This window comes from Oratosquilla oratoria, chromosome 14 (genome assembly GCF_046742065.1).
Source record: "Oratosquilla oratoria isolate Oo_2021 chromosome 14, ASM4674206v1, whole genome shotgun sequence".
NCBI lineage: Eukaryota > Metazoa > Arthropoda > Malacostraca > Stomatopoda > Squillidae > Oratosquilla > Oratosquilla oratoria.
The window spans coordinates 58,571,638-58,598,610 of NC_134790.1; the positions used below are offsets into that span (position 1 = coordinate 58,571,638).

Below are 26,973 nucleotides of genomic sequence, written 5' to 3' on the forward strand. Positions count from 1 at the left end.
TGATTCAGTGGCGGTGCGAGGGAGGGGCAGACGGGCGGGTGTTGTATGATCTCTTTCCTTCCAATCACAACTCTGAAAACAGAGAATTACGCGATTGGGAATTGTGTGTAAATGTTAGAAGTGTAAACTCGCTCACCAGCGTCAGCGAAGAGGCCAGCGTTAGGTTGCGGGCCGGTTGGACAGAGAGGTGTCCCAAGTCTTTCCGTCGACCAGCCTGCGATCAGATTAAGGGTTCTGAGTGAGACGGTTTGGGCCTCTGCTTTTGCCAGCGAGCAAGTGTGCGTGTGCCTCATTTCTTCCAAGCACTACTCTGAAAACAGAGATTTACGTGACTTGGGAAATGTGTGTATTTGTCTTGGTGTAAACCCGTCTGCCGACGTCAACGTAGAGGTCGGCCATGCCAGACCGGCAGCAGCAAGGAGATATCTCTCCTCGCTACCACCGGCCGGCGAAGATTCCTGGGAGTTTGTTGAGAGAGCTGGTTTGAAGAGACGTCCGACCTCTACGAGCGCTGTGTTGATCTGAATCTGAATCTGAATCTCTAGGAAAGACCACCTCGCTTGTGCGGGATCGGGTTTTGTGGGAGGGGAAGAATGTCTGTAAGAAAATTAAAAGATAGTAGCGTATAAAAGAGGGTTATTGCCACCGGGCGAATTGCGGGCGATTAGGGGTTTATTTGTGGTCGTGGCTCGGGAAAAATGGACCGGGAGCTTGGAGGGCAGCGCTTGACGCCGGGTTAGGATTAGGATCACCAACGAAAGTTTAGAAAATGGTAGGAGGCGTAGTAGTAGAGAAAGGTGGAAGAAACGGAAAAAATCTTTAGTGGGAGGTAAACTGAAATGAGAAGATGTAGTAGAAGAGAAAGTCAGAAAGGAAGCGAATTTTAGTCGAAGAAAAAGTAAGTGTAGATGTTTGTGCGTGTGTTGTGGCATTGTTCGTGAGAGGTGTATGTGTGTATCTTACGGGAAGTGAGTTGAGTTCACTTCCCGCGTGTAGAGGGCGGTCCTGATAAGCCACAGGTGGGGCGAGCGTTGCCTGTTTATCCCCAGGTTGGGTTTGAAGTCCTGTAGAGCTGATCCATTGGCGGTGCGAGGTAAACCCGCCTGCCGACGTCAACGAAGAGATCGGTCCGTAACCAGACCGGCAGCGGCAAAGGAAATGTAACTCCTCGCCACCACCGCTGGCGAGCGCGTTCCTGATGAGCCACAGGTGGGGCGAGCGTTGCCTGTGTTGATTGCTGGTATGGCTTTGCAGCCTATTATATAGCATTTGTGATGAGCTATCACAACAATTAACCATATTCATTGGTTAAATAAATAACTTGAGGTCAGGTTTCCCCACTGGAGGTGGTCTTCCAAGTACAAGGATGATCGGTTGACCTCAGGTCAAACGTAACAAATTCTGGAATAACATTAATAATTTTCTTCCACATAGAATAGAAAGTAAAAAATATGTATATTTCAACACATTATATTTCTGACAGACTGAAATTCCCTTGCAAAGCAAAACCATCTTTTCCTAGAAGTGAAAATGTATCTCAAATTCAATGGATTATGCACTCGATAGATTTTATTTTATTTTTATTTTTATTTTAGGATTTTGAAATTAGAATATTCACTTTATGTATAGTCAAGAAAGTTGATTAGGATTTCAGTATAGTTGTTGAGCGTGAACACAGGTTTGATTTTTTCGGTCATTTTATGTACATAATCACATCGATATCTGAATTTTCGACATTTTGTCGCAGTCGACATTCTGTCGTTTCGACGTTCTGTCTTTCGACATTGTGTCGTGCACCGTTTGGAAATTACCTTGTGAAATCACAAGTCGCAATAAGATCGAAATTTATCTTCTGTAACTAAAGAAGTTGAAATAAGACGTCACTTAAAAGCGGTATATATGAAAGTGGCCGAAACGTCCGGGGTTGACAATTTCATGAGACCTAAACGTCCGGGCACGTTAGGCCAAGGAGGTGACCCATGCTCGGACGTTTCGGCCTCATGTAATTGTCAACCCTGGACGTTTCGGCCCATTTCATAGATACCGCTGTTAAGTGATGTCTTATTTAAACTTATTTGGCATCAAAAGGATTTTTCTGTTGTTCATTAATTCATTTATAAAAAAAAAAAAAAATAGAAAAAATAAATAAATAAATAAATAAATAAATAAATAAATAAATGAATAAATAAACAAATATAAGTAAATAGAAATAGAAATAAAAAACAACCAAAGTAGTTATGTTGGTGCTTAAAAAAATAACAGTAGTTATGGTATTTTGGTGCTCTATATTTTAAGTAAACAAAGAAACGAATTAAGCGTAAACATTTCCAACTTCAGAATAAACAATGGAAACAATGATAAAGATTTACATATCACTAGAGCTGACAAAAGTAATTGTTTGGTTATTTTGAACAGAATATATTATGTTGACAAAATGAAAACCATGTTGAATGATGAGGTCACGTATTCTAAACTCCATAAAAATCCACTTGAGTTAGTTAATACAGAGTTTAATAAGAATCTAAAAAAGTATTTGAAAGGGATGACTTACTCATTAGACAATTTGCTACTTTGTAACCGTCCTTACCATATTTGTGCGGGTTGATTAAAACCCATAACCCTGATAATCCTATTAGGCCTATTTTATCAGCTCTACTGGTTCTATTTCTTATAAATTATCAAAATGACTAGTGTCCATTCTGAGCCCCCTTGTTGGATCTATTTCTCATTCTCATTAAAAACAACGAAGATTTAATCAGCAAACTCAACAGTCTTGCCTTCACTTATGGTTTCAAGTTATTTTGACATTAATTCTTTATTTACATGTGTTCCCGTTTTTTATTTGCTTTAGTTTCTAAGAAAATAACTTCAATCGCACAACTTACCATTACCTGTAGACATTATTCTCAACTTGATTAAACCTTGTGTGGTTGACTCAAAATTTGTTTTCAATGATGGATTTTATGTTAAAAAAAAATGTACGGCTATGGGGAACCCCTTATTCCCAGATTTAAGCAATTTGTATAAGGAGTTCGTTGAAAGGGAACTATTACCTTGTATTCTTCCCCGTAAAGCCATCTGGTATCGATATGTCGATGACATTTCCTGCATTTGGCCTACTGATCTTAATTTGGACAATTTTCTTATCAGATTAAATAGTTTAGTACCTTCTATTGAATTTAAAAAGGAGGTAGAACAAAATAAATTGCCCTTTTTGGATGTTTTTATTATTAGAAAAGATAGATATTTTAGGTTTGACATTTTTAGGAAGCCAACCAATGTTTTGTCATATGTTCATTTCTATTCTGCGCATCACATTGATACTAAGGTTTCTGTTTTTTATCCAAGTTTTTAAGAACTTATAGGATTTGTAGTCCGGAGTTTTTATACCAGGATATAAGAAGAATATATGACATTGCATCGGGCTTGAAATATCCTGATTATGTTATAGACAAATCATAACATAGGACCAGGAAGTCTTATTTTAATACATTCCAAAAAGATAATACTTTTTGCAAGAAAAATCTTTCAGTTCTTCCCTCTAATGAAAATCTTGTAAGACTTCCTTTCATCCTTAAGGAGTTAAATATCAGTGGTATTTTCAAAAAGAGTACCATCAAAGAACTCATTAAAAATTCCCCTTGCAATAATGTAGGATGCGTCTATAGTATTCTCTGTAAACACTGTAGCTTCTGTTACATTAGCCAAACTGGTAAAGAGTTACATATAAGGATGAATCAATATAAATATAGTATATAGACGGGCCAAATGTCTAGTGGGGTTTTTGTCCATGTAAGAGACACAAACCATAGAATTGACTGGGACAATGTTAAAAAAAAATTGTTTGTAATTCTATTTTAAAAAGGAACATAAGTGAATCTAGTTTTATATATATATATATATTTTTATAATAACATCAATTTGAGTTTAAGTTTATTCAAACTTGATAATTTCATCATTAATGGTACCATGACTCTTAATTGTGCCAAATGTGCCTGTGGACTTTTCGGGCACATGTTTGTCTGTTTGCTTTGTTATTACCGTTTTGCTGTTTTATTATTACTATTATTATTTTCATGTGTATAAATATGTGTGTGTATGTATATAATCTGAAGGTTTTATGTGGTTGTAACCTTCCCCAGTTTTCTTCTTATGTATAAGTATATAAGTATTGTGTTCTATTTCTCTTCCTTGTGTTCTATTTCTCTTCCTTGTAACACCACCGGGACTAAGAAAAAAAAATCTTCCTTGTACTCTGAAGATGTCATAATAGACGCAAACGTTTACTATTCCGAACTTTAATTTCCCTTTTGTAAATTGGTGGTCGTGGAGGGGTTGAGACTGGGTGAGTGTAGCCGTTGAATAGTGTGGTTATGTCGTCCGTTGCTCTCGCATTGGGACGGTCCTGGGACGTAGCTGGAGTGTTGAGCGATGGGGTAGGAGGAGTTTTTTTTCCGGCCGCGCTGGGCTAAGTTTGGAGCGGATGGGCCTTTGTCTTGTAGTAGGAGTGAGGGTTTGTCTCGTAGTGAGAGTGAGGGCTTGTCTTGTAGTGGGGGTGAAAGTTTGTCTCGTAATAGGGGCTGTGTTTATTTGAGTTGTAGTTCCGCTTCTCACGCTACCCGGGAATATTGGTTGTTGTTGGTTCCGTCGCTGTTCTCCAGAATATGTGGCAGGATTTGTGTTCGTATCCACACTGTTGATAGTTCTTCGGAGGCTTACAAGTAGCGAGTTGGGTGACCAGCCGACCAATGAGTAGCGGGTTTTCGAATGCAAACAGTGATAAGTTTTAGTACTTTATTCTGTGTGGAACCAGAGAGGAGACAATGTTGCCGCTCAGAGCCAGTGGTGAATCTGTCCATCGAACATTAAGTCATGGCGAAGAAAGGTTTGGTGTCGGTTGACGCTACATCAATTTACAGATAGGATTTATATGCAAGTAGCCAAAACTGGCGTGAAACTATTTGAATGATACACTTAATAATCTGCCAGCTAATTACAATATACCTAACCTAGGGCAATAGGAAAACATAGCATAAATAAAATGGACCAGAGAGAAAAATATATACAAAAGAAATGTCGTTCATATGGCAGTATTTAACGGTCGTCTTTGTGGAAGTTGACAGCAGAGCTGACCGTTGGGCTTTTGCCTGGTTGTTAGGTCGGTCTCCCTTATTATCCTGCTGGTGATCCAATACCACACTACTCCAAAAATATGTGCGCACGTTCTTGTGCATGGTGTTGGAGACGAACATTAACCTCGTCTCTAGCAGAGTAACATGCTGTGAAGTGCCTTGTGACGTCTCTTTCTTGCAGTCTTTCTTGATTGCCCACCGAACATTGAGTCATGGCGAAGAAGGGTTTGATGTTGGTTGACACTACATCAATTTACAGATAGGATTTATATACAAGAGGCCAAAATTGGCGTGAAACTAATTGAGTGATACACTTAATATTTTGCTAGCTAATTACAATAAATATGCCTAACCTATGACAATAGGAAAACACGGCATAAATAAAAAGGAACAGAGAGAAAAATATATACAAAAGAAATGTCGTTCATATGGCAGTATTTAACGGTCGTCTTTGTGGAAGTTGACAGCGGAGCTGACCGTTGGGCTTTTTCCTGGTTGTGAGGCCGGTCTCCCTCATTATCGTGGAAAGGGTCAGGTCTTACTGGTGATCCAATACCACACTACTCCAAAAATATGTGCGCGCGTTCGCGTGCATGGTGTTGGAGCGAACGTTAACCTCGTCTCTGGCAGAGTAATGTGCTGTGACGTGGCTTGTGATGCCTCTCTCTTGCAGTCTGTCTTGATTGCAACATACGGGCCTTGGCACTGAGAGGACAGCCACAGATAATGCGGTGTCGACACAGACATTAGTTTTTGGGCTTAGGGCTTGCTCCACTCGAAAGTTCAAACCAGGCGATTCAGCCGGTTATCAGAAGCGGCCGATTATATATGAAAGACTGAAGATGCGTGTAGATAGCTCCATGAGGTGAGGATGGGGGGGTGGGGGACATGCCAACGGATGCCCAGTGCCGAGGCATCGCTCAGCCTCCAGGACGTCTCCATGCCCTAGAGCAGCGTTTCTTAACCTTTTTCGACCTCAGCACCCCTTTTGGTCAGGCCTAAACAGTCCAGCACCCCCTACCATTGGCTAACACCTGGTTACTATAAAGATAAAGTAAAGACGTATGTGACCTTCCCCAGCACCCCCTGAAATTGATTTCAGCACCCCAGGTTAAGAAACGCTGCCATAGAGGGAAACGACGCGCCTCAAGCACATAGGATAGTACCCCATAACTGGGGTGGATACCCACTTACTCGTGGGGAGTTTGTCTGTCCTTTGGATGATCTTATTCTTCGTCCGTCTGGATGTCCGACACTCCCTACTTACTGTTGGGTAACGAATAGGAGAGCCGGTTTGGTCGTCAACAACCCGGCTATAAGGCAGGTAGTAAATGGTGAATGGCAACAAATGCTCACCTTACGTCAAGTGCACCCTAAAAAATTGCAAGTGTAGTTGTAAAAGAATAGAGAAAAGTGACAAGGAGCTGACGCAAGGAGACACTTAGCTGCGGCCAGAGCGCTGACCTTTACCTTGTGTGCTCGAACAGTTAGTGTGTATGAAAGTCACTGGTTACCATCAGACACTGAAGAAAACGCTGAAAATTTAAAGCAGTAAGAATATTATTTTTTTTTTTATTTCTTGTTAGGAAAGACGGCCACAAAATTCTTGCCACCGTGCCACATTCCAGTTTCAAGCTTATGTGTATATTCACCCTCACTCACCCACGCAACTTTCCTGAAACTGAAACTGCTCATTACCACCACGTGTGTATCTAGAGAATGGCAGGCAAACAGAGGACATTATTAGATACCAGAGCTTACGTGGCTATGAGAAAATTCGTGAATGTTAACAATTAATAATAATAGGTAGTACAGTATACGAGTGTATGTGAATATATACCGATCAATGGCATGTAGGGAACTCCTCAGCCCCCCCCCCCCCCCATCAAGAATTCTCATGCTGGAGTCGATCCCCCAGTTTGGGAACAACTGTATCACTTAGGATGAAGGTAAATCCTACGCCGGCATAGAAGGAAAGTGTGCCATGACGACATGGGGCCGGAGGAATGACGTCACAGTGTGCTGACGTCATAGTGCGATGACGGCATGTCGCTTATCTTGCTCGGCAGTGAATGGACCTACCAAGTGTGGGAGGATCTTGTGCATGTACATTCCGTCCCGTACAGTAAAATGTTAGTGTGGTTAGGATGAAAGGGTTATTAACAACAGAAGGGATAGTGACACGACGGATTTTAATCATGCAAGGGACATGCTAAGCAGAGCCCAGCATGGATAGAGGTTATTACTGTATCAATGGCGAGCTGTCGATTGTCATATCCAGTTTTGCATATGAAAAGGGAGGAAGGTAGGGGGAGAGAGAGAGAGGGAGGCAGGAAATGGGTGGGACGGAATGGGGCATAGAGAGAAGGAGGGAGAAAGAGAGGGAGAATAGGTAGCAAGGAAGGGAGAGAGAGAGAGGCAGAGAGGGAAGGAGGGAGGGAAAAGAAGAATCCGAGAACTCAAGGTTGTGGTTTTGGAACCGGGTTAGGGAATCGGAGAAGTGACGACTGGCTGGCTGTGTTGAGGGCGACTTAATATCATACTTGATGAACCTAGTAACCTCTTACAGATGGTGTGGCAATATTCTCTTTATTCTGACAGCCGTCCTGGCAACCATTCGGTGACGAGGGGTTACAAACCATCTCGGTGGGAAGGGGAACTATGCATAAAATGGGGTCTCGAAAGGGAAGGAAGGAGGAGGAGAGGAAGGTTCCCCGTATGGGAATGGTTGAGGTAGATGGGGAGATGAAGGAAGGAGAACAAGAGGGAGAAGAAACTGTAGGGGACCAAGGAGGCAGGGAAATTATCTTTTCTATTGTGTGAGGGAGACAAAGGAGAAGTGGAGGAAGTAGAAGAGTATAAGGAGAAGGGAGAAGAGAAGACAGGAGAACCAGAGGCGGGATATAAAGAGGAAGAGTAGGAGACGAGGAGAGGCGGTGGTGGATGTGGAGCTAGAACCGCAAGAGGAAGAAAAAGAACAGTAGGAGGAGGAGGGGGAACGAGACAAAAGCGAAGTGAGGGTGGAGGCGGAAACTGAGGAGGAGGAGAAGGATTAAAAGGAGGAGGTGTATGCAGTAATATCTGTTGGGGCATTCATGCACATACGCATGCGTCGTCGCCTCCTCGGTTGCTGGTTGGTAGAGCGGAAGTGCCACTCGTCGTCCAATATCATCATCTCGCCAACAGTATCCATGACTGTAGCACCCTAGTCGTTCCGACCCCTTCAACACGGTGATGCATTTTACATAATTTGTTCTGGCTAAGGGCAGTCGATTTTATGCAACTGAGGAGTGGCGGACGACAAGCTGATGTTGTTTTTGGTTGATCCAGATCCGCCTTCAGGTTAGAGTTGACCCCCACCACCCATCTCCTCAGCTACACAAAATCCTTTGTCGTCAGGCAAGATAAGCACCGGTACATCACTATGTTGAAGCCGTGTACCACATCTATGCGTGTCTTGTATATTTACTTTAGTTGACGCCCGATGAAGTTAGCTTTCTGCATACGGTTAGAAATCCATGTCTAGTAATTCTTTTTAACGTGTGTCTGTCACCAGGCGACTTTATTCCGGAAGAAACTTCCCACGTCATAGAAAGTCAAAACAAACATCTTGATTAACTCTTAAAATACTTAATTTGTATTACATTTCTATACTCGATCAATTATGGTTCGGGCAAGGCGGCCTTTTTGAACTGCAGGAGACCTTCACCAGCCTTCATATTCCAGATCATTCTCTGGGAGACTAAAGGTGATACGGCATCTTTAGACCAGCGCTATACTGCCATTTTGCTTACAGGAACGCTAGTGTCGTCTTTGGGATATATGATGTAAGAGCATGACGTTATTCTTCCAAACTCAAAAACAAATGGCGCCAGAGAATTTTTTTGTGAAGTCCTCAATCGGGTTTGGTGGTGCCATGCGACCTTTGGATATTTTTAATATGTTAGTAGAAGGTTCAATAATACGTGCAGTAGCCGCAATTGCTAATGGAATAGAGAATGGAAAAGCTGAGGATTGACGTCATGCAGACTGAGGAGTGACGTCATGGAATTAACAGGTGGTTTGCCTGGCGGACGCTCCCACCCGCCCTCCTGACTGATAGATAGCTCGTCGTTTTATTATATCTTCTTGTTATGTCTGTCATCTGAAAGAGTAGCAATGATGAATTATGCTTATCCTGTGTTAATCGCATCATCATCTCAACCCTTTCACTACTTTTGAGCACTTTTATATTTGTTCTGGCATGTCGCAAGATAATTCAATTCAGCCAATGAAGAAACCTTCCCCAGGACAAAGCAAAATTATCAAACAAATGTTATTATTATTCTGGCTGTTCTGGATTCTGAAGGTGTTTCTGTTGCACGGACGAGGAAGGGTGAAATTGGGGCACGCCGGCTGGGCCAGGCCAATACTACTACTACTACTACTAGTACTACTACTACTACTACTACTACTACTACTACTACTACTACTACTACTACTACTACTACTACTACTACTACTACTACAGCAAGAGGCAGAATACAAGATGGTGTTTTTACAAGTTTACAATATGGATTGCATTACGACCATTTATTTGGTGTGAATTGTTGAGGAGTCCTACATATCTGATCCGGTAAATTTGAGTTTTAATATTTGGTAATTTATTTATTTGTTTATTTTTCTATTTATCTACTTTTTCATCTATATATTTATTCATTATATTTTTATTCATTTATCCATTTACATTATTTTTAGTGATTCAGTGAGTTCTTCATCTCGAGTGAGTGACAGAACCAACGAACTACAGAATCTGGAACATTTATCCTTCGCTATAATGGTTCCCTGAACAAAACTAAACCTAAAAAGTTCAATACATCATTCAAGGTGATTCATGAAATATTGTTCAGGAAGTGTTACCTATTGGGAACTATTATACAAATTAAAAAGGAATTCCCGCAAAATGGCGCTTACCTATGTGCCTGGACAACTAAGGCAAGAGGCAGACTGGTAGATGTCTCTTTTTTGATAGTTAAAAGAAATATCTTATATTCATATCTTTCATATTCATTGTTTTCTGATTTGACTTTAATCTGGCTACTCCTACATGACGCATTTGGCAGGTTAAGTTTTGGCTAATACCAGGCGACTTTCTTCAGTTGTGGGCAGGGGTATGCGGCACTAGAATAGTCAGTCTTACAAGACAGTTTTCATGAAGATGTACTGTGGCATGAGTAGAACGCGTGACTATTTCTATGGTAAGCGTCTCGCGTTGGGTCACGTGTTCCCGCGTTAAGTTGGCGGGGGACGCGACCTAGCGTGACCATTGTTCTCTGCGGCGCGTCGTCACGTGACCCAGATGCGCGTCATCACGTGACCCAGATGCTAGCATCTGATTGGATGACGCGCTAGGCTGAACCAGCAGGGCGACTAGCCCGCTACGGACAATACTCAGATTATCTCTGACTACGCTACCAGGCGGTCGTGGTCAAGCAAGTGCTGGTTCAGGACATAAAGAGTAAGTGTGATATTCTATTCACAGTGCCGATTAGTTCTCTCCCCCATTCAGCCTCCGATACACATTTCATATTCTGTGCTACAAATAAAGAGCCAACACATTTCTACGTGTTTCAGTCATTGAGCCTAACCATTCGGACACTTTACCATAGTACATATCAAGTTGTATTAAAGCTATCTAATTGAATCCTGCCTGAACCGTTTGTCAGTTCTATTTTGTTCAAGCTACTACCAGGATATTTCATTCATCTCCGTGGCACACCCATATTGGTCTCTTCCTGGACTGTTCCACCCGAGGCGAGACCGTGCCATTGCATCTTGATCGAGGTCTCGTGACGCATTTGATGACCTGATGACAAAAGGCGAGAGCCATTTCTTAAGGAAGAATCAGTTGATTTACATAATAATCAGCCGCATCTATTGGACTCAATTGTGAAAGGCGTTCATGCATTGTTGACATTCCGCCGAAACTCCTATTTAGCTACTCTTTCCCGTCTTTGGAATCGAGGAGTGTCAGGGACACGAGTGAAATAGCCTAGGGAAGCCGAGGTAAAAGGAAGTGACGAACGCCTCATCAAGAGGAGAGTGAATCGAGAGAAGCTACCGAGAAAGTGCCACGTGGAAATACGGCAGCTTGTCGACGGCCAGAACAAGAAAGCGTCATAGCTTACGGAAAGGGAACACTTCGCTCTCAATGAAATACTACGGGAATAAAGCGAATCTCCCTGCGGCAGTTAAGCGGCCCATACACGATCAATTATATTGCGCAATTTCATTGTCAATACTCTGAATTGACAATTAAATTGACCGTGTATGGGCGATATATCGCCCATACACGGTCAATTTAATTGTCAATTCAGAGTATTGGCAATGAAATTGCGCAATATAATTGATCGTGTATGGGCCGCTTTAGAATGATAGGGAAAGGGGTATGCAGACAGAACCTGTCGACTGCTGCTTTGTGAAGACCCTTTACATAATGTGCACCCACTCTGTAAAATCCTATTTCTCCTTCCGATTTTAAATGAAACCACAGAAAGTATAGATGCTCGATACCGGAACAAGTTAACTGATGTTCTTCCGTTGTAAGACAAATAAGAATTCATCGTTCATGTCCAAACTTCCTTCTTTGAGCGTCAAAGTTTTATTGTTACATTAATATTCGTGGACTATGACCGGTTAATATGTTGAACAATTTTTTTTCCTCATTTTCAATAACCGGTGTTCATTTTGTGCCGGCGGAAAAAATTCACGAATTTATCAGTGAATGTTCATCGTTTGTAAGAATGTTGGATGAAAGATATCTGGATATAAACGCATGATTGAGTTCATGTATTAAATAAACACACAAATTCCATTGGATCTTACGTTTAACAGGTCACCGAAAATTATATTTTATAGAATTCATGTAGGCAGCAGCCGAAAAAGAAATATTACGAGCCAGTGCATCAACTGTTTACTGAATTAAGGCCACCCAAACAAAATTCAATTTTCTATAAACTTGATAATGGTGCTCAAACCTTTATCTTATATTGGATAAAAGCATTGCTATAACAGAAACAAAGAAATGTTCTAATCCTCTGTACAGTAGGAAACAATGGTAAATATTTAGATGTAAGACAACAACAACAATAACATCATCATCATCATCATCATCATCATCATCAACAACAACAACAACAACAATAACAGTATAATCCATATTTTTGTTTCTGCAAAGTGTAAAGTAATTATATATATATATATATATATACACGTGGAGTTAAAAACGACAGCATTGTTGTAGTTGTTCAGTCTTTTCTTCGTATTCTCGATTTTCCTGATAAGAGATTTTCCATTGACTGGGTGGATTGAAACTAGGTCTCTATATTCTTCCATTTGTTCTTATTTGATATCAACGTTTCGTCTTAAACAAGACATTATCAAGATATAACGGAAATAACAAAAATTACATGGTAACAGTAAAGGTACTAGACAATAACAAGATATAACTGAAATAACAAAAATTACATGGTGACAATAAAGGTACTAGACAATATCAAGACACAACTGAAATAACAAAAATTACATGGTAACAGTAATAATAAAGGTGACAAATTTATAAAAATAAATACGGAGACTTACGTATTTAAAGAGAAGGAAGGGTGTGACAGAGCTGGGGATGATAGAAGTATATATACCTAAGATCAGGTCAGACCAAGGGGGGGGGGGAGGAACAGACAATAAGTACCTCAGAGATCAAGGGTAAGGGGGGTTGGGGGGGAGGGTTAGGCGGGTGCGGTCACCGAGGGTGGGGGAGGAGGTGGAGGGAGAGAGAGAGAAGGGGTAGAGGGAGAGGGGGGATTTTTATTTCTAAATAAAGGAATAGAGGTGATTACATTGCATTGAATGTTAATGGTCCTTATTGTCTGTTCCCCCCCCCCTTGGTCTGACCTGATCTTAGGTTTATATACTTCTGATTTAATTAGTAAATTGAACGATCTTAATATGTCTGTTGATTTTTAGTTAGCTTTGATATTAATTCGTTATTTACCTGTGTTCCGGTTTTTGACCTTCTTTCCTTCCTAGAAGAAGAACTTATACTGCATTCTTTGCCTCTTCCAGTCGATGTCATTATCAATCTCATTAAACTCTGTGTGGTTGATTCCAAATTCGTTTTTGATGGAAAGTTCTATGTACAAAGATTTGGTATGGCTATGGGGAATCCCTTGTCTCCACTGTTGAGTAATTTGTACATAGAATTTTTTGAAAGGGAGTTGTTGTCTTGTATTCTTCCACGTAATGTTATTTGGTACAGGTATGTCGATGACATACTATGCATTTGGCCACTTGCTCACAACTTGGATAATTTTTTAGTTAGTTTAAACAATTTAGTACCTTCTATAAAATTTAAAATTGAGATAGAACAAGAGAACAAATTACCCTTTCTAGATGTTACTATTCACAGAAAAGAAAGGTACTTCAGGTTTGATGTTTTTCGTAAACCAACTTACGTTTTTTCATATGTTCACTATTATTCTGCTCACCACCTTAACACAAAAATCTCAGTTTTTACCTCCATGTTTCTTAGAGCTTTTAGAGTTTGTAGTCCTGAATTTTTAGATGAAGAAATAAAAAAGATTTATGAAATAGCATCAAACTTGAGATACCCAAATCATGTGATAGTTAGATCACAACATAAGGCCAGGAAGTCCTATGTTGATTCTTCCCCAAAAGATCCTTTTAATAAAAAGAATCTTTTGGTTCTTCCCTTTCATCCTAATTTGGTAAAACTCCCTCGTGTCCTTAAGATTTTTAATGTTAATGTTGTGTTTAAGAACCATACAATCAAAGAACTTCTTATCAAGAATTCACCGGATAATTCGGCGGGTTGTGTCTACTCTATCCCTTGCAAGAATTACAATTCTTGTTATATTGGTCAGACGGGCAAGGAATTAAAACTTAGATTGAACCAGCATAAGTATAGTGTCCGTACTGGCCAATCTTCAAGCGGGATTTTTGCTCACATTAGAGACTACAATCACTGTATTGATTGGGACAATTCCCAAGAAATTGTTTCAAGTAATTCTTATTTGATAAGGAATATAATTGAATCATGTCTCATTAAAAAAACTTTTAATGAAAATCTCAATTTAAGCACTGGTCTTTTTAAACTAGATAATTTTGTTATTAACCAAATTGTAGGACAATGTCCCAAAGCTCCGCCTTAGCCATCTTGTGTGACCTTTTTTCACCTGTGTCAACTGTCACCCATTTTTATTTATTTATTCTTGTTATTATTATTTTCTATTATATATATGTATGCGTGTGCATGCGTGCACATATATATGTATGTATGTATATGTATATATTTATTATTATTATTTCTAAGACAATCCTTATGTGTCAATTGTCACCCTTCTTATTTCTTGTTATTATCATTTATATTTTGTTTCTTTGTAGGATATTTCTTATGTATTTATGTTGAATGTCCTTTTATCACCTTGTCAATTGTCATCCTTATGTATTTATGCTGAGTGACATTTTATCACCTGTTTCAATTGTCACCCATTTTATTTATTGTTTTTATTTATATTTTTGTTTCTTTGTAAGATAATCCTTACGTATTTACGTTGAGTGACCTCTCCTGTTTTCTATACTATTGTATTTAAGTTATACTTTGTTGTGACACTATGTACTTTGAAAATGTCTTAATAGACGAAAACGTTCAGTATTCCGATCCTTAATTTCCTCGTGGTTACAAGCAAAAATCTTTATTCACGGGTTTTATGTGATTACTGTTTCATATATATATATATATATATAAATATATATATATATATATATATATATATATATATATATATATATATATGTGTGTGTGTGTGTGTATACACACACACACACACACACACCTCTCATGGCGCTGTGGTTAGAGCTCTGGCCTGCCACTACGGAGGTCCGGGTTCGACTCTCGCCCGGGGCTGAAATAATATCAGTATCGCAGCGCTGAGGGGTGTTACTCCAACTCTCGTGGGCGGGGAGTTGGGGGTGTGTGTGTGTGCAAGGTCATAGCATTACCCATAGATCGGACCTACGAGCTCTGAGGTCTCTTCCAGGAGGGAAATAGCTGTCGATCACGAGTCCAACACGTGATCCAAAAGACCAAGTGAATACACACACACACACACACACACACACACACACACACACTCACATTATTTTGGTACCGCTGCGCTTCGGGTCGTTACTCTGACTCTAGTGGGCGGGGAGTTGGGTGTGTGTGTGTGTGTGTGTGTAAGGTCATAGCATTACCCATAGATCGGACCTACGAGCTCTGAGCTCTCTCCCAGGAGGGAAATAGCTGTCGATCACGAGTCCAACACGTGATCCAAAAGACCAAGTTAATACACACACACACACACACACACACACACACACACACACACACACACACACACACACACACACACACACACACACACACACACACACAGGTGGCGCATATATATATATATTGTTAAAAAGAGACAGGCTCATAAGAAATACAAATGCTCGGGTGCACTTAATGACCATTAAAGTTATGTAATAATACAGAGAATCAAAAAAAGAAAAAAGAAAAGAAAAAAGAAAAAGACAATACGAAATGAATATCGCTGATAAATCCAAAGAGAATCTCAAAGATTCCTAAATTTACATTAGAGATAAAAAAGGGTTATAAGGAATCATATTGCCCCACTATTATCTGCTGACGGTCAACTTGAATATTCAAATGAAGGAAAGTCTGATATTTCAAACAACTATTTTAGCTCAATATTCGTAAACCAAGCACCTCAAAGTGAACTCCAAACTGAAATCTGTGAAAAGTTTAGGGTGAACTTACTACGGTAAATATAGCAAAAGAAAAAATTAAAAGATGTATAGAAAAACTAAAAGTTAATAAAATACCAGGGCCTGACGGTTGGCATTCAATAGTCTTGAAGGAAATGAAAAATGAGATTGTTGTTCCATTAGAAATGATTTTCAAGAAATCCATCATATCTGGAGATGTCCAAGGAGAATGGAAGCTAGTTAATGTTGCTCCCATATTCAGAAAAGGTGACAAAAATAAACCACTCGTAGGAAAAATGATGGAAACTATCACCAGAGATGCTATCGAACATCATTTAGAAAGTAACTGTTTGATAAATGGTAGCCAGCATGGATTCAGACGGAAACGTTCTTGCGTGACCAACTTACTCGAATTCTACAACACAGTCATTTCGAATTATGACAAAAGAAACAATATAGATTTAATATATCTAAACTTTGCAAAAGCTTTTGATACTGTCCTCCACGAAAGACTACTTACTAAATTTGCTTCACACGGAATAAGTGGTAGCCTATTAAGTTGGACTAGTAATTGGTTAAACGATCGAAAAGAGAGTTGTTCCAAATGGCAAAACTTCTAGGTGGAAAATTTTTAAGAGTGGAGTTCCTCATGGGTTTTCCGGCCACTTCTATTCATAGTACTTATAAATGATATAGACAACGGATTGAAATCTATTGCCTCCAAAATTGCTGATGATACAAAACTGTGCGGAATGGAAAATGGTCACTTAAACCAGTTAGATATTCAATAAGATTTAGATGAATTACAGCAATGGTCTGAAAAGTGGCCAATGAAATTTAACATAAGTGAAATGCAAGGTTATGCACATATGTAAAAAATAACAGTAAGTACGATTACAAGATTATTTGGAAATTCGTTAACAAAAGTGGATAGTGAAAAGGATCTCGGTGTAATTATCAGTAACGACCCCAAATCATCTATGCAGTGTATTTTAGAATCTGAGAAAGCAAATAAGATTCTAGGACCGATTGCACGATCTTTTGACTTCAAAAATCTATCTCTTATTAACAAGATATATATATCGTTAGTTCATCTACATTTAGAATATGTTGTTTCCGTATGGTGTCACCGAATCTCATTAAAGACATAGACAGATTGGAAAAAGTACAACAGCAAGCCACAAAACTGATTCCAAATAACAAAAATAAATCATACGAAAATCTAAAGGGAACTGGCAACATCAAAAGAGACAAAATTTTCACACTGAATGAGAATCCGACAAGAAATAATGGTCTCAAACTGTCAGGAAATATATTTAATTTGGAAGTGGGTAGAAATAACTTCGCCAACCGTGTAGTTAATGAATGAAGTAAGTTCCAGCAGAGGCAGTGCAATGGAGTTCAGTTCGAAGCTTTAAGATTCGTTTAGATCAGTGGTCGGGGAACAGGGGTAAATTACCCCAAATGGGGTAAATTAGAAATTTTTGGGGGTAATGAACGTGCTACGGATGTGGATGTGCTAAGTGAGGGAAACTGATATGAAAGTTGGAGAAAAGAATGCATCGAGGATCCCACGATCTTTAAAACTATGGAAACGGAGAAATATCAGTATTGAAACTGCTTCATCAGTATTGAATCAGTATTGAAACTATTTTTAACCCTCAGTGAGACCGCTTTTGCGTTGTTGTCTTGGTGGTGGCATTTGCTCCTTGACTTATCAGTCTTTATTTAGCCCCTCGTCATCTACCATGCTTGGTCACGTCAATGGTTTTGTGGCTTTGGCTAAACAACAGAATCCAGATATTCTAGCCATCCATTGTATGATACATCGCCAGGCATTAGTTGTGAAGAATTTGGAACCAGAAGTAGAAGCTGTGTTAAATGATGTGGTTAAGATTGTCAATGTTGTAAAAGGGCATGCACTAAACACGAGGATGTTTCGTGATTTATGTGAGGATGGAGAGGCTGAATATTCAACCCTTCTTTTCCATACGGAAGTGAGGTGGCTTTCACGTGGAAATGTCTTGAATAGAGTGTGGGCTCTTAAAACAGAACTCGAAATGTTTCTGACTGATCAAAAACACACACTTGCAGAAAAGTTCAGAAAAACAACCTGGCTAGCTCTTCTTGCATATTTAGCTGACATTTTTGGGCATGTAAATGAACTGAACAAGGAATTGCAAGGAAAGAAAGTCAATCTCCTGTTAGCAAGGGAAAAAATTTCAGCATTTGTATCAAAGCTTCAGTATTGGAACCAGAAAGTAAATGTCAATAAGACTGCTGCCTTTCCAAAACTGGGAGAGTTTTTGGAAGAATGCCAAGACTGCAGTCTTAGTGACATAAAGGAGTCAGTCACAAGGCACCTGACCAAACTTAGAAATAGGTTCTGTGACTATTTTCCAGAACTTGATTCACATACTGTCAGCTGGGTTGTAAACCCCTTCAAAAGTGAGCTGGCTGATTTGCCTGAACAGCCTGAAGGATTGGCAGAAGAGCTTATTGAACTTCGTTCCAACAATGAAACAAAAATGGAATTTGAGAGCAAGGATGATCTCTCAAGTTTTTGGATGTCAAAAACTGCAAAGGCTTATAAAACTGCACATATGGAAGCAACTAAAATGCTACTACCTTTCGCAACAACCTACGTTTGCGAACAAGGTTTTTCTACCCTTGTAAATCTAAAAACAAAATACAGAAACCGGTTGAATCCTGAAGACAGCATCCTAGTAGCAGTAACATAAAAAATCCCTGATATCGAGTTTGTTGTATCCAATATGAAACAGTATAATTTTTCCAAAGCCTGAGGTAGCTGATATGAAAATATTAAAGATTTCAATCTGATGTTAAAATATTAAAGTTTTCAATATTTTCTTCATTATTTTTCTTTGTGTGCCATTCTTATGCCAGAAAGAATAACAATATTTTTCTTTGTGTGCCATTCTTATGCAAGAAAGAATAACATTATTTTTCTTTGTGTGCCATTCTTATGCCAGAAAGAATAACATTATTTTTCTTTGTGTGCCATTCTTATGCCAGAAAGGATAAAAAAAATTCCCCATAATAGTGGATTCAATAAAATTTTCTTTTGTTATTGTATGAATTTGAAATACATGATGGTCAATAGTTTTGCTTGTGTGCCATGTAATGCTAAAAAGAGTGTTTTATTTCTGTTTATAAATGTGATTCCTACGTTATTTTCTTGTGTGCTATTTCCATGCCAAAAAGACAGACTTTTATTTCCTATGATAGATGAAATTAACAATTAAACATTTTTCCAATATACATTTTTTGTTTATTTGTTACTATCCATGAATTCTATAAGTAAATTGGTTTGTCCACCAGAGTACTTCCAAGTGTGGGGGTAAATTCATTTTACCACAAATTCTATTGGGGTAACACCCAAAAAAGTTACCCGACCCCTGGTTTAGATAAACACCTAAGCAAGATGCTGTAATGACTGCCATTTATTTTATATTGGTTATTTGTTTGTTAATATTTGTCTGTTTATTATTACTTATTTTATTACCATTTATTATAATTTATCTGTAAATTTGTTATTATTTACTATTTGCCTGTTTGTTTATTATTTAACTTTACCTGTTCATTTATTTCATTTATTATGATTTATATTATTACAATGTTTATTTATTTATTTATTTATTTATTTATTTATTTATTTGTTCATTTATTTATCATTATTATATATAACTTTTCGCATCCGACCTAGTTATGGACCAAAAGGTCTCTTGTCGGCATGCTCCTCCTTTGTAATCGCTTGAGTGTGTGTGTGTGTGTATGTGTGTGTGCGCGCGTGCGTGCGTGCGTGCGCGCGTGTGTGTGTGTGTGTGTGTGTGTGTGTGTGTGTGTTTGTGTGTGTGTTTGTTTTGGACATCAACAACCCTAGACTTAGAAAAATAAGAGGGGCATCATAGTTATTTTTTTATGTATTTATACAGTTGTCAAGAACAGTGGGGACGATGAAACAGGAGAAGTCCATATACGGAAGATATGGTGGATAGGTTGGATTATAAGACAACACAACTGAGGAGGTACGACAAAACTAAGGCAATGCATATCTTTAAATTCATGAGCATTCGGATAAGAATTCGATAAAGGTAGAAACATTTTCCGAATATTATACAGTGCGTTTGAGTAAGTCCGGATGTATGGAGTAACAGTGTGAGGAAACAGATAACAGTAACTCAGAAGAACGTGCAGCTAAGTTTGTGAGTGATAGATGTGTCAACAAAACCCTATTAGGTATAGAAAGGAGATACGATAGCTTTCTTTAATCTCCTCTACTATCCTCCCACTCACTACCCTTGCCTATGTATACCTATATTTTTCTTTCTTTTTAACCACTTCCCTTTCAATACACATCTCCCTACATTAATTCATTCCTGCCACCCCGTACCTCCCTACCACTCCATTTATCGGCTCGTCTCATATTCCAACATTAAGATCCCCAATGCCATCACATTTTAGTTATTCTTAAAATTATTTACATACTCATTTAGATAAATCCAAAACGCCTCTATTTCCTCACTTTTTTCACGGCCAGGACCACATGCACTCGTCCCAATTTCACCCTCGGTAGCATTATCTTCGATCCACCACGCGCTATCTTATCACTTATCATCAGTGAAAGTCTTTCTCTTCCTCTTCCCCTCTCGACTCCTGACATCCTACCCATAGCAATCCCAACTCACCATTTCCTTTCAGTTTTACTTCACTCATCGACAACACATTCAATCTCTTCCTTTTTATTCTTATTTGCAACACATCCATACAGATGTAGTGATCCAATCTGGATAGGGAGAGAGAGAGAGAGAGAGAGAGAGAGAGAGAGAGAGAGAGAGAGAGAGAGAGAGAGAGAGAGAGAGAGAGAGAGAGAGAGAGAGAGAGAAAGTGTGTGTGTGTGTGTGTGTGTGTGTAGGGGGTCTTTAGGGCCATCACTCCATCCCATTTGGCGGCTTTCTATAACACTACAGGGAAGAAGAGAAGAGGTAGAGGGAAAGAGGTGATGAAAAATAGGCTTAAGAGAATCTCGTGCGATAGTTAGAATATACGACGTGTATTTCCAAACAACGGGGAAACAGTAAAAATAAGTTATGAAGAGGAGAAAGTAAGAAACACAAAGAGTAAGCAATCAGGCATGGTGATGTAAGAGCATGATAAGTGGCCGCAGTGAGCAGCCCTACGATCGTAGTGTAGCCATGATAAGGGTTATCCCGCCCACCACGAGGATAAAAGCATGTCTAATGACTAAGCAGCAGGCTAAATGAGGCTCGATATATCGCTATAGTGGTATAATCAAATCCTTGATGTACATGAGACCTATGGAAAAATGTTCATGTAGCTTTTGAATTTTAGATAGCTGTATGGATGAAGGGCTTCCTAAACAACATCAACACCACCACCACCACCATGGAATGCGGCTGTCCTTCATCATACTTCGACGAATCAGGTCGAGGGATCAAGAAACGGCTGAATGAACACAAAAACGACCTCAGGGCACATAGAACATCCAACTCCCTGGTTCGTCATCTAGAGAAATGCGGAAACCTACCTGACTGGAGCCGCGTGGAAGTTCTACACGAGGGACTTGAAAAGAAAATGAGGAAAACTGTGGAAGCCGCACATATCGCCACCAGGGAAAATAACAATGACAGAGACGGATTTAAATGCCTGTCAAAAACAGCAAGTGTCTTGATAATTAAATCATTAGCCGAAGAGAAGACCTGACACATCCGCTCACAGCTGGCCGGGTTCCCCCTCGCTGCGAGTATAAGACTTGTGGTCCTTTTGTAATGCAACATGTCCTCTGAAGAAGACCAAGTTGGTCGAAACGTTAGGGCAATATATTCTTTTCCCAACACATTTTTGTTTGCCCTTCCCCACCCATTTCTCTCTCTCTCATATATATATATATATATATATATATATATATATATATATATGTATATATATATGATATATAATATATATATGATATAATATATATATATACATATATATGATATATGATATATATACATGTATATATATATATATGAATATATGTATATATACATATATATATATATATGAATATGAATATATGTATATATATAAATATATACATGTATATATATATATATATATACATATATATATATATATATATATATATATATATATATATATATATATATATATATATATATATATCCAAGAGTTGATACCTTGACGTGGTGGATAGGCTTGACAATCTTATTGACTACAAAAGCTATGTCGATAGAGAGACAATCTCTGCAGGGTCACCCATATCGAACAGGTTTTGTAAGAAAGATCAGACAAAGAGTAGCTCACACGCACAGTCGCAAGACCCACTTTAAACAGGCACGTCCTGATGGCGAACAGGGAAACTCCTCATAGATATATGGGGTACCGTCATAATGACGGCGTGGACCATTGGGCATCCTATCGATATAGGGTTTCAGTGACACCAGAGAAATATCTCACCAGAAACCAGTTGGCACGGAGGTGAGGCTACTGCCAACCCCCCTTCATAGCCAATATGAACAGCACAACCAAAACAAAACCGGGCGTTCCTTTTGGATCATCGTCTCCTAAAGGTCCAAACGCATTGCCTCGTGTGCTTACGGGCAGTGTGCCACCGAATGTGAGTAAGCACTGTCCAAGCAGATCCAAGTCTTGGACATTAAACAACATGAAGAAAATGAAGATCTATACCTACAACGTAAGAAGTCTCTCAGAAGATCATAGGCTGGAGAGTTTGATGGAAGAACTAGACAACATCAAGTGGGACATCGTAGGAATGAGCGAAGTTCGAAAAGCGGAAGAAAAGCTGATACAACTATAAGATGGTCACCACCTATTCTACTATAGAGGTAAGGACAAAGAAAGATATAGTGGAGTAGGATTCTTGATAAACCGAGAGGTTGCTGGTAACGTAGTCAAATTCAGTAGTTTGTCAGACAGGGTAGCTTGGATTGTGATTAGGTTGAGTAAAAGGTACACTCTAAAAATAGGTCAGGTCTATGCACCCATTTCAAAGAGTTCAGACGAGGAAATCGAGTCCTTCTATGATGATTTAAGTCAGGTAATGGATCAAGAAAAAAGTAAGTACACGTTGGTAATAGGCGACTTTAATGCTAAACTGGGGAAGAAGATGGGCGATGAGACGTGCATTGGGAAGTTTGGAGTAAATGAAAGAAATGACAGAGGCGAGATGTTAGTAAATTTTGCAGAGAACTACAACATGAGGATAATGAGCACTTTCTTCCAAAAGCGTGTAGGTCGTAAAGGGACGAGAAGTCCAAATGGAACAACAAAGAACGAAATAGACTTCATATTAGGAGATGAGAGCAATTCGTTAAAAATTTTACGGTGATAAATAAAGTCAACATAGGTAGTGACCATAAAATGGTAGGTTGCACAGCTAAATTCAATTTCAGAGCCGAGAGAAATAAACTAATTTTAAGAAAGAAAATATGCCTCGCAAAGGTTAAGGATAATTATAAGAAATTTCAGTTAGAAATTAAAAATAGATTCGAAGCTCTAAGAACTAATGAGGACACCGTGGAAGATATTAATTTGAATTTAGTGAATATAATTAGGGAATCGGCAGAGAAAGTAAGTATAAAAGACATTAGAGAAAACAAATACTCCCAAGCTACAAATTACCTAATTAAAAGAAGAAGGACCATACAGGAGAGATGAAATAGAAAGTGTAGAACTAAACAAGCTTGTCAACAAAAGGCAGAGATTGGAGAAAAGAAAGAGAAACATGGATGAAATAGAGGAAACTATTCGGAAGGGTAAAAGTATTAAAATGACCGAGCGCAGACATGCTTTAGGAAGACAGCAAATGATATGTTTGAAAGATAGAAATGGAGAAATAATTAAACGTAGAGACAAAATGGTAGAAAAAGTAGAAGAATTTTTACCAAGAGCTTTACTCGTCGAAGACCGTAGTTGAATCAGTAAATTCACGTGTAGACGTTAGTAGTGTACCAAAGATTACAAAGGAAGAAGTAGCATTTGCTCTAAAAAATATGAAATGAGGAAAAACACCTGGGGAAGATGGTATATCGATAGATCTGTTGAAAGACAACGGGAAATTAGTTCATATTAAGTTAGCTGAATTGTACACCCAGAAGGCGTTCCTGATGCGTGGTGCAATGCTATAGTGATTTTGCTTCATAAAAAAGGAGACCAGAAGGACCTTAGTAACTATTGACCGATTAGCTTGCTATCAAATGTATATAAAGTATTCTCCAAGATCTTTACAAATAGACTAAGTCAAGTTTTAGATGGAAACTAACCGAGAGAACAGGCAGGCGTATTACAATTGGTTTTGGTTGGAAAGTGTTTGGTAAGTATAATAAAATCCTGAGAGACTCTCTACCTTTATGTTTGAAACGCATAGCTCATAATCAATGTATTCTGCCAGCAATAATCTACACGTGTGAGACTTGGAAACTGACGAAGGCGATGGAAACAAAGCTAAGGACTGCACAGAGAAGAATGGAGAGATCAATGATGGGAATAACGCTGAGAGACCGAAAGAGAGCAAGTTGGGTGAGAGAGCAGACTAAAGTGGAAGATATTGTGGATTATTCATGATAATGAAATAAAAAGACGTATTACAATTGGTTGGAAAGTGTTTGGTAAGTATAATAAAATCTCGAGAGACTCTCTACCTTTATGTTTGAGAGCAAGTTGGGTGAGAGAGCAGACTAGAGTGGAAGATATTGTAGATTATTCATGATAATGAAATAAAAAGGCGTATTACAGTTGGTTGGAAAGTGTTCGGTAAATATAATAAAATCCTGAGAGACGCTCTACCTTTATGTTTGAAACGTAAAGCTTATAATCAATGTATTCTGCCAGCAATAATCTACAGGTGTGAGACTTGGAAACTGACGAAGGCGATGGAAACAAAGACTGCACAGAGAAGAATGGAGAGATCAATGATGGGAATGACGCTGAGAGACCGAAAGAGAGCAAGTTGGGTGAGAGAGCAGGCTGGAGTGGAAGATATTGTGGATGCGGTAAAAGAGAGACAGTGGAATTGAGCAGGTAAGTTAGTGCGAACGACTGATGAGCGATGGAGCAAGTGTGCTACAGAGTGGACGACGCGAGATGGGAAACGTGGAAGAGGGACTCCCAGACAGAAGATGGAAAGACGAGATTGAGAAGTTTGCAGGATTGACGTAGCAGAGTTTGGCGCGGTCGTGTGAATCATGGAATGCTATGAAGGAGGCTTTTGTTCAGCAGTGGACTCTGGATGGCTGATTTGACTGATTGAGTGATATATATATATATATATATATATATATATATATATATACAACAATGCAAAGATAATACAGTTAATTTGCGAAATCTCTAATTTTTCCTAACTTATTGGCAGCTGAAATGATGGCAGCCTCCTGTATTACGTATTGTTTAATCATGATACTTTTATAGTTAATTTCCTCAAAATCTTTTCTAATACCCCTGTAGGTGATAATTTAAATGGTGATTTAAGTTAGCTGATGTCCTTACATCCCAGTTGGGCACTCTTAATTATATGCGTGCTCATGCCCAGGTCAGCAAGATTGGTTTTGATGCTTTGGATTTATTGTTTCATTCAGCTTGTATAGATAGAGATGCTATCACTTTGGATAGGTTCCGCCTTATTTTGGAATTTATTTTTTATATACTATTATTAGTGTCTTCTGAGAGGAGAGCAGCTTCTTCTCTCTCAGCTAGAAGATGATTAGTCCCTATTGTGTTTTGCAATAACGGCTTTCAAGTAAACTAAAGGTGCCTTATGGTTCTTCGTATATTAGCAATACACAACAACATGCCAATGTTCCTATTTCTCCTCCTCCACCCCATCAGTCATTAAAACCTATTCATAGCACTCCTTCATCTACATATACACCACCTGTATTTAATGTACCTATTATAAAAAGTCAGGTCACTCAAGTGCTTTTTGCTTTCGCTGTAAGCGTTACGAGCACAAGTTAAAGCAGTTCCCTGTCCGTAGGAATTTCTGATGCCTCTTTTAACGTGACATATGACTTCTCTAGAGTAACGCTTCAGGATAAACTTAGCTACTGCCATATCCATGGTCGATGTAAGCCTTCGACTGATCAGTTTTCAAAGATTCTGAAACTTAAGGCAGAGATCTCTCATCAAGTTAGGCAAACTCAGTCCCACTTTCACCAGCGCCCATATCATAACCAGGAGATTGACCAGTAATACCCGGTCTCATATCATCACTTTGGTGGCTGCCGAGTCTCCTCAATCACTCACTTTCCAATTTCTTACGGAGAACGCACCTATCTCAGTTACAGTACATACTGGTGCCGAATGTAATCTTATAGGTAGAAAAGCTTATTATGCTCTCAGGGATTTGTACAATCTCCCTTTATCTATTTTTTGTTGTAATAGATTGCATTCTGTACAAGGTTTCCCCTTGCCTATTCTTGGGTCTGTTCACATTCTCTTAAGATTTTCCTCTAATGCTACATTTTTCCATGTTATTTTTGCTGTTGTTTCTGGAATTGCTCTTATGTGTGATTGCCTCTTGGGTATTGATGCTCTTATAGCTCATGGCATGGATATATTTCCAAGGCGCCGTGTAGTGACTTTTCATAATTCTGTTATTCTTACAACAGATAGGCCACTTTCCATATGTAGCTCCCCTTCTGTGCATGATCAGACCATACAGTTGTCTTGAATAGGTTTTCTCTCCTATTCTTTCTTTGTGCTGCTGTTGTTGTAGGCCATCATTATATTGGACCTTCAAGTTCGAGTGTGCGTTTCAGGTGCTCTAATTGGTTCTGACGTCTTATCTCAGCCTGACTATGTTCGTGTTCGTCGTCTAGCATTGGAAGGAACTCTTTCCACGATTCGTGAAGATTGTTTTACCACAAATACGGTAACCAACGTCACAGGTGCTCCTATCACCTTCTCTCCCGGCAGTCATTTTGGTTCCTTTGAAGTAGTTAACGTTGGCACTGTGCATGATTCGCCT

At 39.0% G+C, this 26,973-nt stretch overlaps 1 protein-coding gene across 1 annotated transcript; it reads left to right on the forward strand.

Moving 5' to 3' along the window:
- The first annotated feature begins 17,686 nt into the window (after positions 1-17,686).
- Positions 17,687-18,679, forward strand: LOC143032691 (protein FAM200C-like). Its single transcript, XM_076197576.1, has one exon. The coding sequence runs from the start codon at positions 17,687-17,689 to the stop codon at positions 18,677-18,679; it is 993 nt and encodes a 330-aa protein (XP_076053691.1).
- The last annotated feature ends 8,294 nt before the right edge of the window (positions 18,680-26,973 follow it).